The sequence below is a fragment of the Geotrypetes seraphini genome, chromosome 9 (assembly GCF_902459505.1).
Source record: "Geotrypetes seraphini chromosome 9, aGeoSer1.1, whole genome shotgun sequence".
NCBI classification, from domain to species: domain Eukaryota; kingdom Metazoa; phylum Chordata; class Amphibia; order Gymnophiona; family Dermophiidae; genus Geotrypetes; species Geotrypetes seraphini.
In genome coordinates this window covers 164,713,528-164,728,881 of record NC_047092.1, presented here as the reverse complement: position 1 = coordinate 164,728,881, position 15,354 = coordinate 164,713,528, and the positions used below count along the sequence as shown (strand labels likewise).

General features: G+C 43.7%; 1 protein-coding gene across 1 annotated transcript; it reads left to right on the top strand.

Moving 5' to 3' along the window:
- Positions 1 to 621, top strand: ARL14 (ADP ribosylation factor like GTPase 14). Its single transcript, XM_033957782.1, has one exon. The coding sequence runs from the start codon at positions 1 to 3 to the stop codon at positions 619 to 621; it is 621 nt and encodes a 206-aa protein (XP_033813673.1).
- Positions 622 to 15,354: the final 14,733 nt, after the last annotated feature.

The window sequence follows — 15,354 nt, the reverse complement described above, 5'->3', positions numbered from 1 at the left end:
ATGGGCTTGGTTGGGTCAAGACACTCTAAAGTCGGACAAGCTCGAATTTTAATGCTGGGACTGGAGGCAGCAGGGAAATCTACTTTGTTATACAAATTTAAATTTAAAGAACCTTTCATCACCATTCCAACAATAGGCTTTAATGTAGAAATGATTGAGACTGATAAAGATATTGCTTTGACCATCTGGGATGTTGGAGGGCAGCAGAAAATGAGGACACTTTGGTGCTACTACTTTGAAAATACAGATGGATTGGTGTACGTTGTGGACAGTACAGACAAGAACCATTTGGAAGATGCAAAGAAAGAATTTGAGCTTATAATAAAGAATGAATTGATTAAAAATGTTCCAGTGGTTGTGCTGGCAAACAAGCAGGACCTTCCTGGAGCGCTGAATGCTGAGGAGATCACCAGAAAATTAAACATGAAGAGATACTGCAGTGACCGAGATTGGTTTGTACAACCCTGTTGTGCCCTCACTGGCCAGGGCCTTGAGGAAGGGCTGGGAAAAATAAAAGAATTTGTGAAAAATTTCATGAACTCAAAAGAAGACACTTTCCTGATTTCCAAACAAAGTGTGTGCCTGCAAAAATCAAGACCTGTGGAACATGGGAGTAACTAGTCTTGCCATTTCTGGGATTTTGCTTAAAGATGGAACAGATCCAATGCACAAATAACTTGGAACAACCATAAGAAGCAAAAGGATCTAAATAGCAAAAGAAAGGGCACCACAGTACAGTGACTAATGCAAACTTTTACATAGTGTTCTTTGGTTGTCTGAACTAGTTGTTTCATCTGTTGAGAACTAGGAATAGTTTGCAATTCAAAAGGCTGCTGTAAATTAAGAATTCGTGTTTTGGTATTGTACATGGATTCAGGCTTTTGAACACTTCTGCTCCTGTAACCTGAGCATTTATAAGCCCATTAACTTTCTCTTCTGCAGTCAGATGATGCACAACTTATTTCTCAACATGCAGTTTTTAATTCCTGCACTAATTTATTGCATTATTTAGCCTTTTTCAGTTCTGTGGAACATACTGTGGACCTTGAGTAGTACATTTTTTTAAATTATTGCTCCATTCTTGGTAAAAACATATGAAGTGGTAAATGCATATTGTGTTAAAAACATCAGGCCAATATATGACTGCAATTACCGTCTCATGCATTACACAGCACTGAAGACCATCAGTTAAAATAAATATGTCATCTAATTTTAAAAAAAGCTGATGTTTGAATTTTACTTTACTGTATATTATTAATTGTACACGGCTTTAGACAGTTTAACAATATTTTAGTGAAAGGGATGTAGCCATAATCCTTGTATGAAGTGTCTATAACTGTTATACCAAAAGAGGGAAAAGATTCTCTTCTATATGCTAATTACAGCAGTGGCGTACCAAGGGGGGAGGGCAGAGGGGCGGTCTGCCCCGGGTGCATGCCCCAAGGGGGTGCACAGCTGGCCACCCACCGGGGAATAGGCTCCTGCCAGGGAAAGGCTTCCACTGCCGTCATCGGGAACAAGCTGGCCGAGTTCTCCCTTCTTTTCTTCCCTGCAGGGCCAACCAACTCTTGCCACCCGACGTCAATTCTGACGTCAGAGAGGACGTTCTGGGCCAGCCAATCGCTGCCTGGCTGGCTCAGAACGTCCTCTCCAACGTTAGAATTGACGTCGGGCGGCGAAAGTTGGTCGGCCCCGCGGAGAAGAGAAGCAGGGCAAACTTGGAGCCGGCCTGTTCCCGATGGCGGCAGTGGCAGCATTTTCCCAATGGCGGTGGCATGGGGGAGGGGAGGGAGAAAGAAAGAAAGAGGGGGGACAGGGAGCCAGAAAGAAAGGGGGCAAGGTGAAACAAAGAAAAAGTAAAAAATGGTGCACGGAGAGAGAGAGAGAGAGAGAAAGACAGACAGAGAGAAAGAAAAAAGGCATGGAGAGAGAAAGAAAGAAGGGGGCAGGGTGGAATAAAGAAAAAGTTTGGGGAGGGAATTGGGTCTGGAGGAGAAGAATCATACAGGAGGCTGAAAGAAGGGAAGAAATATTGGATGCACAGTCAGAAGAATAAAATGCAACCAGAGACTGATGAAATTACCAAACAAAGGTAGGAAAAATGATTTTATTTTCAATTTAGTGATCAAAATGTGTCTGTTTTGAGAATTTATATATGCTGTCTATATTTTGCACTATGGCCCCCTTTTACTAAACTGCAATAGCGTATTTTTAGCTCAGGGAGCCTATGAGCGTTGAGAGCAGAGTGGGGCATTCAGCGCAGCCCCCTGCGCTAAAACCTGCTATCGCGGTTTAGTAAAAAGGGAGGTGGTATATTTCTCTATTTTTGTATAGTTGTTACTGAGGTGACATTACATAAAGTCATCTGCCTTGACCTCTTTGAAAACCGACGGAATATAAATGATAATTAACATTTTCTCTGTGTACAGTGTGCTTTGTGTTTTTAAAATTTTATTGTTGGTAGATCATTTTGACTTGGCCACGAAGGTAAGGGGGAGGGAGGGAGGGGAGCTGCTGAAAACATCTAGTAATCCTTGTAGACTTGACTGTGCAGGGAATTATTTTTGTAAAATCATGTTTTGTTATGTGACTGGCATTATTTAGACTTTAATTTCTATGAATGAATAGAATGAAAATGATATAAAATTACTTGCTTGTTTTTATGTGCGTGTGCTGAAGGAAAGTGGAGAGAGAGTGGGCTGAGGACGCTGAAGGGAAATGGGGAAGAGAGAGTGGGGAGAAGATGTTGATTTATAAATTGACAATTGAACAGAATATTGTTTCTTTTTATACTTTAATATAATAAGTTCAATATAAAACAATTCAAGGCTTGTGTGGATGGAATCAGGTGGTTTGCGGGGATGGGGACCGAGCTTACGGGGATTAGTCCAATAAAATGGTATTTTCTTATTTCTCATTATTTGTTTTATTTTTATTTGTTAATTTGTAAAGTGGTGATTGTTATGTATCAGTTTTTTCAAATTTACATCTATTGTCTTTATATTTTGCACCGTATTAGAGGACATGTATTACTGTTTTTGTGGTGTTGTAGTGTTGCATTGTATGCAGAGTCTGGTTTCTTGGCGGTTCAGTTTAACTTTTGTCTACATATTTCTATTTTTAGTTTGATTATTCCATATTGGGCGAGGGTGTGTATGAAAGGGACATGGTTTGATATGCGGCGATTGCAACTGTACAAAATGCAGCGGTCAGACTACTTTGTGGACTGAAGATGTTCGACCACATAACACCTTCCTCCTATCGACTTCTACACTGGCTACCGATGGAGGCACGTGTGAAATTCAAGTCTGGTTGTTTTTGCTTCAAGGTACTTTATGGCTTAGCCCCTAAATATATAACAGACCTTTTCTCTTTCTCAACCAACAAAAATAGGCGAAGCTCACACCCGAACTTTGTTTCCCCACCGGTCAGAGGCTGTAAATTTAAGTCATCACCAACATCTTTTCTCACATCAAGCAGCTCTGTGGGGTAAAGACCTAGAACAATTACTCGCGCCTACTACCTATAGGGAATTCAGAAAACGTCTAAAAACACATCTGTTCCTGAAATATTTAGGAAACCAAGCTATACAATCCTAGCCCTCAACAAATGATCTCTAGAACTGTCAATCACCAAGTCTACACTTTGTTGATTCTACTCTATCTGTAACTTCTTTAATCATTGTAAACCGCATAGAACTTCACGGTCCTGCGGTATATAAAAAAACTGTTATTATTATAGCAACGACTGTACAGGATCAACTGACTGTGCAGGATCTGGCTTGTTTAGTTTTACAATGTATGTATTGGTGTTCTAGTGCTCACTGCAGTGTTTAAGATGCTGCCTTTTCCTAGGTACACTCTTGTTGTGCGATATGTGAATTGTTACTAAAAATCATATTTTTCATATAGATGGGGGGGTGTCAAAAAATGATAGGCCCCGGGTGTCACAAATGCTAGGTACGCCACTGAATTACAGACCTATTTTTTACTTTGATCCGATTATAAAATATTTACAAAAGCCTTGTGTGTATACAGAAAAATATATATCCCCCTTCTAATATACTCTGATCAAACTGGCTTCATAAGAGGTAGATATAGTTCTGCCAGTATAAGAAGATTGATTGATTTGATGCATTATGTAGAAATTATAGATATTCCAGCGGTGGTATTATCGTAAGGTGTAAAAAAAGGCCTGATAAACTTGACAGTTCTTTTTGTTTTATTAGTGGCCTTGGGAAAAGTTTTGGAATGGATTAGGGCTATTTATACGTTTCTTAAACCTTTAGTTATGGTTAAAGAACCTGCACATCTGCCTATATTGTAGAAACTTTTTAAGCTAGTTTTTATAATTTTCTGCATCAAAATTAGGGTAGTCACCAGGCTGTCCTTTTCTTAAATGCAGTATGCACTAATGTTAACTTATCATATATTTTCTCATGCATTTTCCCTATCTGTCCTGGCAGGCTCACACTCTATCTAATGTACCTGGGGCAATGGGGGATTAAGTGACTTATCAATACCCCTCTCTGATCAATTTATTCTTCTTTATATTTTTGAATCGTGAAGAATCTTCTGTACTTTAATCTGCTTCAAAATTACTTTACTTCGGAAGAAAAGAGCCTCAAAACCCCGTATGCTGCTATTTGTTTTAGGCAAACATACTAGAAAGGGTAGAAACCTCACTGGCTCAAAAACCTCCTGTCCCGACCTAATTACTTATGATGAGAATCAATTCTTCTTAATATCAACTATTTAAAGAGTCATAATAGCTGTCTTGGCAAGAATAAGACTGGGCAGAGACGGCACAAATAGAAAACATACAGAAGGAAATCCCGATCCAGATAAGTTGTTTTGCATACAGTTTTTTGAATGACTCAGAACTAGTCGCCACGTTCACTTGGTAAAAACTGGGTAAAAGTATGAAAAGAGAACCAAGTAACTGCCCTGCAAAGTTCATCAGGATGAATCCGTGAGACTCCGCCAATGACACAGCCACACTTCCAGTCAAGTGCGTGTTAAGCAAAATCGGCGGCTACTTGCCACAGGTGATGGAACTTGTGGAAATGGTCATTCAAATCCATTGAGTGATTGAAGCCTTGGCCACCGGCCAACCACAGCGAGGTGCAGCAGTCAGAATAAATAGGCGATCAGATAGCTGGAAAACATTAATCTTCTCCAAACAGTGGAGCAAGACTCCCCTGACTAGAGAATGACATGGGAATAAATTTGTCCCCATTCCCGCAGGAACTTAATTTCTATGTCCCATCCCCACGAGTTTTGTTGCTGTCCTTGTCTCACTCCTGTAAGCTCTGCCTTAATTGCACAAGCCTCGAGCACTTATGATTTTAAAGTGCTCGAGGTTTATGCAGATGTCAGAGCTTGCAGGAATGGCGCAGGAACAGGAAAAGAATTTGCTAGGATGGACAATGAGTTCCTGTGGGGAAAGGGAAAAATTTGTCCCCGTGTCATTCTCTACCCCTGACAGCCAACATGCGCAAGATCTGATCCTTTTGCTCCAAGCCTGTGGAAGGAAAAGCAGACAAATGAACTTCCTATTTTACATGGAAGGAAGAAACCACTTTTGGTAGAAAGGAAGGAAGGTATAGTATGGAGAAAACTCCCGTGTCTGGAAAATGGATAAAGGACACCCTGTAAGAAAGAGCCTGATGCCCCAAAAAATGCCTTGCTGAGACAACAGAGACCAAAAAGACAGTCTTGACTGTCAGATCTAGAAGAGAACATCCTTCAGTGGCTCAAATGGGGCTCTCCAAGGCCCTGCATAATGATGTTAAGATTCCATGAAGGGAAAAGAAAATGAAAGTGAGGTCGCAAACAAAGTGCTCCTCTTAGAAACCTGGACACAGCAGAATGAGCAGTAAGCGAACTAGCGCCTCTGCGCGCTCTAAAACATGAAATGCCTGCAACTTGAACTGTAAGGGAGATCACTGCTAATCCTGTTTCTAGACCCACCTGAAGAAAATCCAGGAGCACTGAAAAGGGAACCCTCTCAGGCTCCATGTGATTCATGGCACACCACTGTTGGAAAGCCTTCTAGGCTTTGGCATAAGACACCATGGTAGAGGATGTCATTGAGCACAATAAAAAAGAAGAAGAGATAACTACATCTGAAAAACCATGCTTTCTCCAAGCTGAGTGCACAAGAGCCATGGTGTAAGACCCAAGCACGTGGGATCTCCTTAGGCACCGGCCCCTGAGAAGATATCGATTAAGAGGAGGCCAGAGTCTCTCACCCCAGAGAAGATGGATGAGATCCACAAACCATGGGCGCTGAGGCCAGTCTGAAGCTACTAGAATCACCAGGCCAGGATGCGTTGCTATCCGACCAACCAGAGATTACAGAAGGAACATCATACAGGAGCTCATGAGCCAGCCAGGGCCAAACCCAGGCATCCGGCCCTAGCTTCCTCACTGTTCATCAACTGAAAAAGCGCCCGACCTTTGAGTTCTCTGCTGACGAATGAAAAAGCACCCAGCCTTTGAGTTCTCTGCCAACGACTGAAAAAGCACCCAGCCTTTGAGTTCTCTGCCGAAGCCAAGTCCCTCTGGGGCTGACCCCAGCATTTTACAATCAGATGGAACATCTCCTGAGAGAGGGACCATGCTCCTGGGTCCAAGAACTTTCAGCCTGAACACTATCTACTCTGGCCACATGGGCCGCCAAGAAAGACAGATGTGCTTCTGCCCAGTTTAACCCAGATGATCTTTCTGGCCCGAGAGAGCACTAGTGCTCCCTTGTGATGTACATATACCACCACTGTGGTGTCGTCGGAAACTTGCATTGCTGGTCCTTTCAGAAGGGCTGGAGAGCGAGTAGTGCCAGCCAAATTACCAGAAGCTCCAGACGAATGGTCAACCAATGTTTTGGACAAGGAGTTCACTGCCTCTGAATGGAGCGGGCCCCGCAGTGAGCCCGCAACCCAACAGGCTGGCATCCATCCTAAGAGTCATCCACTTGGAAATCAAAAGAAGCCAGCCCTGGCAGACAGCCTCCCCCAGAAGCTACCAGCTCCAGTCGCTGCTAGCTGGCATCGTCCAGGGGAGCAGCATCTGAAGAGGAAAACTCTGTGGAGACCACCGAGATAGGAGGGACTCCTGTAAAGGATGCATGGGCAATCTGGCCCAGGGGATTACCTCCAAGGAGGCTGCCCGAGATCCCAGAACCTGCAGATACAACCAAGGCTGCAAGAGCTGGATGGTCCAGAATTCTGATCTTTTGTTGAAGGGTCTGTATACGTGCCTGGAGAAGAAATACATGACCCTGCCTGGAGATGAAGAGAAGGCCCACAAACTCCAGGGACTGAGAAGACACGAAACATCTCTTCCTGATCTTGCCTGCAGGAGAGACACTACCATCTCCACCGCACTTTCATACATCTGACGAGACATAGCCCGGATCACCGTTGTCCTAGGAAGGGTGGACTTGGACCCCCTGCTGGATGAAGGCTGCCACAACTACCATAACTTTGAAAGTGCGGGTGCCGTTGCGAGAACAAAAGGGACTGGAAAATGGGACTAGAAATGGGGTTGCAAAACCTGTGATGCTCCGGGTAGATTGTAATATGGAGGTAAGCCTCTGTAAGATCCAAGGACACTAGAAACTATCCTGGAGAGACAGCAGCTATCACCGTGTACTCTGTTGCCATTCAGAAAAAAGGAATTTGCAAGAAGTGGGTGACCAACTTTAGATCCAGAATAAGCCAATCCTCCGAGCCTGTCGTTATACGATGAAGTTATTCGCGTAAGCCCCAATTTGTGTTCTGGAACAGATTCTAGCATCCTGATGCCTAAGAGGCATTGCAGAGAACTTCAGACCCTGGACTCTGTTCCAATTGATTTGGAGCTTGGGCTGTTTGTACTTGCAGCATGATAGCCAACTTCTTTTGGACTAGTTCTCTGATCTGGTCCTGTATGGAAGGCACTGGTACCGTGGATGTCATCGGTACAGAAGGTGCTAGGCATTTGTGACCTTGATGAGGAGGCACACCTTTGAGGGGACACCAGCTGTAAAGATGGAAAGCGTAGTTCTTTGCATTGCTTAGCATTCATTAATGGAGTTGATGCCTGAGACGATATGCCGGGATAGTGAAGTATGGCTATGCTTCTTAGCCTGTTTCGTAATTTATCCGGATGGTGGTACAGAAGGAGCCAGCATTAAGCAGGGCACAGATGCTCGTGTTGATGCAGATTAGCGCTTTTCAGTGTCTGATGCAGCAGACATTGTCAATGTTCCTGATGTCTCGAACAACTTTTCCTGATGAAGCAATTAAGCCTTCAAAGATGTTTTTTGAAGTTTTGAGCAGTGAAAGCAAGAGTTCACCTGGTTTTTAGTACCAAGGCACTGAAGACAATCAATTGTGTGGATCAGATTGAGATGATTTATTACAGCGAGTACACCTCTTAAAGCTGCTAGAAGGCCTTGACATTGAGGAAAAAACCACCAACAAGAGATTGAAGGACTCAATTGTCCTGGGCGTCAAGTTAGGCTATAGCCGAAAAAGGCTCGAAACACCTGGCCTAAAAACAGACTGAGGAGGGCCGAAGGCCCAAAAAAAGAAAAGGGGAAAAAAAACATGAAATAATTATTAAATAAGGTAACTTGAAAACTGAAGAAAGTGAGAAAAAATAAACTTGGGAAGGCACAAAATGAAGTTGAAGTGCTTTTGGAATGACTCAAGAACAATCAAAAAAACAACACGACTTCTTAGCTATGTGGAGATCTAAGAAGTAATGGTTCCATGAGCCTACCTTGGGTAGGAAAGCACTGGCGCATGCGTGGTACGGGCAGTCTCAAGACTTCTAAGAAATTTAAAGGGACAGTACACATTTGCATTGTCCTGGGATAAATCGCAAACCATTCTACATGAATAAGAGTAACTTTCAATATATATCAGGATGTCTTGGGAATGGAAGGCACTCTGTTTCATGGACCTTTTAACATCCCCAGGCACCCAAGGATGGGCATGCAAATTTGAGCACAGATTGCAGATCCACCTATAAATGAATAGTTAATTGAGCATTAATCAATAATTGGTGTTAATGGCAGACATTAGGAGTTAAGGGAAAGGGAAAAAGAAAGAGACTTGACAGACTGTCTTTCTGTGGTTACAATCAAAGCGGTTCACATATACAGGTATACAGAGTTGACCCTCTCTTTCTGATCCTTAATATATAAAAAAAAATATTACAGCTACCTGGAGCCTCTACCCCTTCCCAAACCTTAGATTAAAAGTTTTATTTATTTATTCATTCATTCAATTTTTTATACCGTTCTCTTAGGAGAGCTCAGATTTTAGTGGGTCAAATGGAGCCTTGCCATACCTGCAAAGTCTTTTCTGGGGCTTCTCCTGCCAAGTTGCCTCCCTGTGCCACAGCAGCAGGAAAGGCCTTCAAGAAAACATCATCTCCTGCTGCTGCTTATCATGCTATAGTATGCAAACAGTGGACTAAATCATGCAGTAGATGACCTTTTATGAAGGCCTTTCCTGTTGCTGCGGCATGGGGAGACAACTTCTTTTTCCTCAGACTGCCAGGGCAGAGTGATGGGTCATGCTGGGCTGAGCAAAGGATGGGGAGGGCAGGGGAAGACTCTGAATCTCCTGCTGAGTGGGTCAGCCCACTTGGTAATTCTGCCTTACTCCTAACATATTAAAATTAAGTGCCCATCCTCATGACCGCCAATATGTTAAAAGAAATGCCAAGTAGCCCAGACCCAGGAGGGAAATTTGGACCAGTTCTGGATTTGTGACAGCCCAAACCCTATGCTGATGCATTACAGGACCTACAGCACCGATTTTTAATTCTGTTCTGGGATGTAAGTTCAAAACATAGACTGACCAAAACGTCGAACTGGACAACTTAGCAGTTTTGACTGAGATACAGTAAACAAATTTAAATTTATGCTCAGGAAGACCTGAAGTATAGTGCTGTGGCTTTTCTGCGCTCTTTTTTTGACCATGGACTTTGTTAATACCAAGTAAATTTGCAGGCATTTGTTTTCCACATTGGGAGTAAAATGTATTATTTTGTTAAGATATTGTGTTAAGATATTGTGTGCTGATTTTCAGTGAACAAAGCCTGTCAGCTCTTCCTTGGGTTTTTGCTCAGCAGGAACCTACCTACCTGAAAACTCAAATCAGAAGTTGAACAAGAGCATTCATTAGTGGCATCTAGTGGTAGAAAGTGACAATTCGTGCAGGTTCATAGATTTAATTCTTCCTCACATAAGAAACTAATAGCTTAGGGCAGTGTTTCTCAACTCTGTCCTGGAGTATCCCCTTGCCAGTCAGGTTTTCAGGATAACCACAATGAATATGCATGAAAGAAATGGAAAAGAAATTGAAGAGATACTTGTATCTTATTCAACTCCATATTCCACACAAAGTGGCAAAATAAGTAAATAAACTAATAGAGTGTAAATACTGAGGGTTCTCAGTTTTCACAGCTGTGCACAGGAACCCCTGATTAAGAGAGTTGCTAATTTTCATTTACCCAAATGGGTAACTTGCTGTGAAACATCCCTGGACCTCTCGGTACGATGTGCTAAATCAAAATGTGATTTTGTAAAAATTCAAAAATCTCACAGTCTCTATGAAGCATCCATGAAAATATCCAATTCAGAAAGAAAGCATTGTCCAATACGATCTGTGCCAAAAATTTGATAGTAAAATGTACTTATCTTTAAGCTGACTCAGTTCAATAGCATACCGTTTAGCAATTCGCTCAACAGAGCTCCGTTTTGGAGGTCTCTCCTCCTTCATTGGGAGCAAAACGCATTGCTCAGATTGGGTAAACTAAGTCATCTACATGAAAGGGATAAGAAAATGAAAATGGCACTCAGGCATGGAAACGCCCACCCGCAGATCAAGTGCTCACGTGATGCCATTTGCATTATGCAAAATAAAGTTGTGCTGAAGACAAAAGTTTGCTGTCAAAAATATGCTAAGTAAAAGGAATCAGTTAAAAACGAAAATCATAAATACCACTAAAGAGGAAAAATATGGCGTTGTCGTCTTCTTTTCTTCCTTTAAACACGTTCACTGTAAAATCAACCAATCACCAAACATACTGCATAAACCACTCCCACATTCATACAAGCATCATCCATTCGAGTTCAGCACTCAACCCACACGGGCTAACGGAATTTAATTCATAAATCCATTTTTGTTCTCTATAATTTAAAAGTTTATTAAGGTCACCTCCCTCCCACCCAACTTTAATTTGATCTATAATCTGCCATCTTAGCTCAGTTGTTTCTCTAGCCAATGGGCTACAATAGGAGCCTGCTCATTTCTAGTTACAATTTGTGATTTATGCTCATTGAGGCAAAGTTTGACAGGTCTACCACATCTGCCTACATATATATCACAGGGGCACATTAGGATATATATAACATGACTGCTATTGCAGTCAGTATAATCTCTTGCAAATATCTCACGACCCGATCCAGGTACAGACCATACAGGTCCCTGGATAGATTGATCACACCACTGGCACCCCCTACAACATCCATGCATACCAAATCTTTCACCAGTCACTGCCGTAGTATCTCTTTTGATATTCTGAAGGAGCTCACTCAACTTTTTAGATCTTTTATGAGCAAATATGGGGATCTCACTAAGCCATTGGTGAAGTTGGATTACATGCCAGTGTCTCTTTATTATTTGACTAAATTCCCTTTGATATTGTAGAAAAAGGTATAATACATACTGTTCTTTCTGTTTCTTCTACATTACGATATTGAAGAAGATGCCTCTGAGCAAATCTAGCTCTTAAATATGCTTTCCTAATAGAGCTTTTAGGATACCCCCCCCCCCCGAGATAGAAAACAAGCTTCAAGAATCTTAGCTTGTATCTTAAAATCATGAATAGAGGTGAAATTTGATCTCTGCTCAATTGAATTTTTGGACCTCTTAATCATGAAACAGCATAACAAATTGTGTATAAACCTATATAGGAAACCGATTGAGAGGAACACATTGTTATCGTTCCAGTTTCCATCCTTATCATCGTAAATACAATCTTCCAGTTAGCCAGTGCACAAAGCCGTGGGAAGAGGTTCCTACGCGCGTCCTGCGTCTGAACCGGAAGCCTTCTCTCTGATGTTGCAACGTCCGAGGGAAGGCTTCCAGATTAGAGAGTTGCGCAGGGACAGAAATCCCACCCGTCCCCGTGAGGAATCGCTCCGTACCCACCCATCCCCGTGAGGAATCCCTCCATCCCCACCCATCCCCGCGAGGAATCCCCTCCGTCCCCATAAACTTCAGAAATAGTTATTTCATTTAATTATGCTACTGAATTAAAGGCTCTGGTAGAGACTCATTTACAAATAAGCAAAGACACTTTAATTTGGAATTATTAATTGGGAAGAATACATACTTTGTAAACGGGTTTCTACCAGAGCCTCTAATGTAAATATAAAATAGAAATACTCAGCTGATGAGGACCCCCAAGCTTTCAGCTGAGGACTTCCTCTGCAGTTGGCCGGGGGTCCCTTTTGCCTAGCTTGGCAGGCAGCAGTAGCATCCCTGAGTCGCAGATGCTGACACTTCAGTGGCTCATGGATGCTGCCAACGACTGCTGTGCTTGGTGGAGGGGCGTTCTGGCCATCTCTAGAGGAGGTCCTCTGCTGGCGGTGCTTGGAGATCCCCACCAACCACAGCAAGGGCCAGCAAGTACTTCAACACTGTAGAAATAAAACCAGAAATGCATTTCCTTTTCTTTTGAACACAATACAAAGACATCTGCTATATACATTTCCCAATGCTAACATATTTTAGTCAATAAATTCTGTTTTTTACCTTTGTTGTCTGGAAACTTATTTTTCCATCAAGTTGGTCCCAATTTTTTTTTTCTGCTTTCCCATCTTCTGTAAATTCTTCTTTTGCTGTCAATTGGCTCCTCCTACCATGGTTCAGCATTTATCCCTGTCTCATCTTTCGTGCCTGCCCACCAGCCCCATGCTCAACATTTCTCCTTTTGTTCTATCATCCCTCTCCAGCACCATGCCACATCTCTCCCTCCATTCCTTTCATCACTATGTCCAACATTCCTCCCTCTTGCATCCCTTTCAATCTGTCCCACTGTTCCCTTGCCACATTTCTTACTCTCATCTTTCTCTTCCCTATCATCTGTACCTCACTCCCTCCCTATGACCAAAAAATTCTCCTTTCTTCCACTAACCGTGTACACAACCATCTCTCTTTCCTGCTCACTGACACACCCACACCCAATTCTCCCTTTCTATTCCCTCCCCCCACCTCAGCATCTCTTTCCTTCCCTTCCTCTCTCCCCAGTTCATGTCTTTTGTGTCCAAAAACGCATTCCCTCCCCAACTTCAGCATCTCTTTCCCTCCCAAGGTCATGCCTTCTGTGTCCAAAAATGCACTCCCTCCCACCCCTTCATTCGAGTCCAGATAACAGCAGGGGTTGGAGGCAGCCTGCAGCACGCCATATGTAGCCGACCCGAACGTTTTCCCCTGAAATCAGAGCTGACGTCAGAAGGAAGGCTTCACGTCAGTCTGGCAGTGGCTGAGGTGTCAGGTGGGAGGGGTAGATACTGGATGTAGGAGGTGAGAAGAGACGGACTGTAGATAGAAAGGGGGAGACACAAAGGGCTATTAGAATTAGACTAATTGAGCACAGAAGCAGGATCAACACGCAGTCTCTAACATTTGGAATTGTTCCCAATTGTCAACAGAAACAATATACTTTTATTGAGTTGAAATGGTTTGTTATTGAAAAAATCTCAGACAAGTATCTAATATAATAAAATGGTAGACGCGCATGCGCACTAAAAAAATCGTGTTCCCTGAGCTGTCCCGTTTTTTTTTAGTGCGCATGCGCGGGTTGTACGTCACCAGTCAATCCCCTCCACAGGTGCAGTGCTGAGGTCCCGCCTCCGCCCTACACGGCGCCGCCAGACCCAGCCCTACACTGAGATCCGCGATCGGGTTGCCATGGAAACCCCGCCGCAGCCTCGCGGCTAGGTAGGGGGACAACAATCGCGCTTATGTTCAAGCCGCCGCCACGACTCCTCTCTCGAACCGCACCAGGATCGAGAGAGGAGCTGCGGCGGGGGCTTGAGCATAAGCGCCATTATTATCCCCCTACCTAGCAGGCGGCCTTCCTCACCCGGCCCCACCGTTCCTTCCCTTCAGTTCAGCTCCGCCTATGTTAAAAGGAGCTGCTTTGAAATTGGAGCCCTGCCGCCATCGTAACACGTTCCCTTTGCCGCGGTCCCATATGTCAGAGAAGGAGCGGGACCAAGGCAGAGGGGAATGTGCTACGGCAGTGGCAGGCCTCCGATTTCGACGCGGCTCCTTTTAACATTGGTGGAGCTGCACTGCACTTGATGGAGGGAGGGAAGGAAAGGTGGTTGTGCGCTGTTGAGCCTCTCTTTGCCCTCAGACCCTCTCCTAACTGCTCCCTCCTGTCTCAGACCACTGGGGGGAAGTGCCTGTCTTCAGCTGCCGGGATGGAGGGAGGGAAGAAGAAAGAAGGGGCCCTGGCAAGCGAGTTATGAAAAGCCAACCATAGCCTGGGACCCCTACATGATATGAATAATGACCAGACAACAAAAGGTAAGAAAAATAATTTTATTTTCTGTTTTGTGATTACAATATGTCAGATTTGAAATGTGTCTTGAGGGAGGCTGCTGCCACGGCTTTGGACAGAGGGGTACCATTTTCGTGGGAGCCGGTCTTCGGAGAGGCTTGGGACGTGGGGACGGATGCGGGAGGGGCTGCCGCTGCGAAGGGCTTTGGTGGGGGAGCCAGCCAGACCGCAAGTGTGGGGACGTTGTAAGCGCGCATTGGTCAAGGAGCCGCCGCTGCTGAGGCTTTGAAATTGCTCTCCCACCGTCACTCCCTCCCGCCCCGGCTCTGCCTCTGCCCAAGTTCAAAAGCAGGAGACATCTAGCACCCGTTAATCTAACGGGCTTAAACACTAGTGGTGGTAATAAACTGGAATGGCTCCAACTCCGGGAACAATTCTGGATATACGAGCTTCAAACAATACAACCGCAAGGTCTGAATGATTCCATTGAGTGGTATTCCACTATTTAACATGCTGTTTAATATACCAAATCTGTTGTTTAAGCGTTTTAATTTATGCTTTTCCGTTTTCAACCAATTCCTTTTACTTAGCATATTTTTGACAGAAAACTTTTGTCATCAGCACAACTTTATTTTGCATATTCCTTATGTCATCACGTGAGTACTTGATCTGCGGGTGGACTCGTGGGCATTACCACACTTGAGTACCATTTTCATTTTTTATCCCTTTCATGTAGATGGCTTTACCCGATCTAAGTAGTGTGCTTTGCTCCCGACGG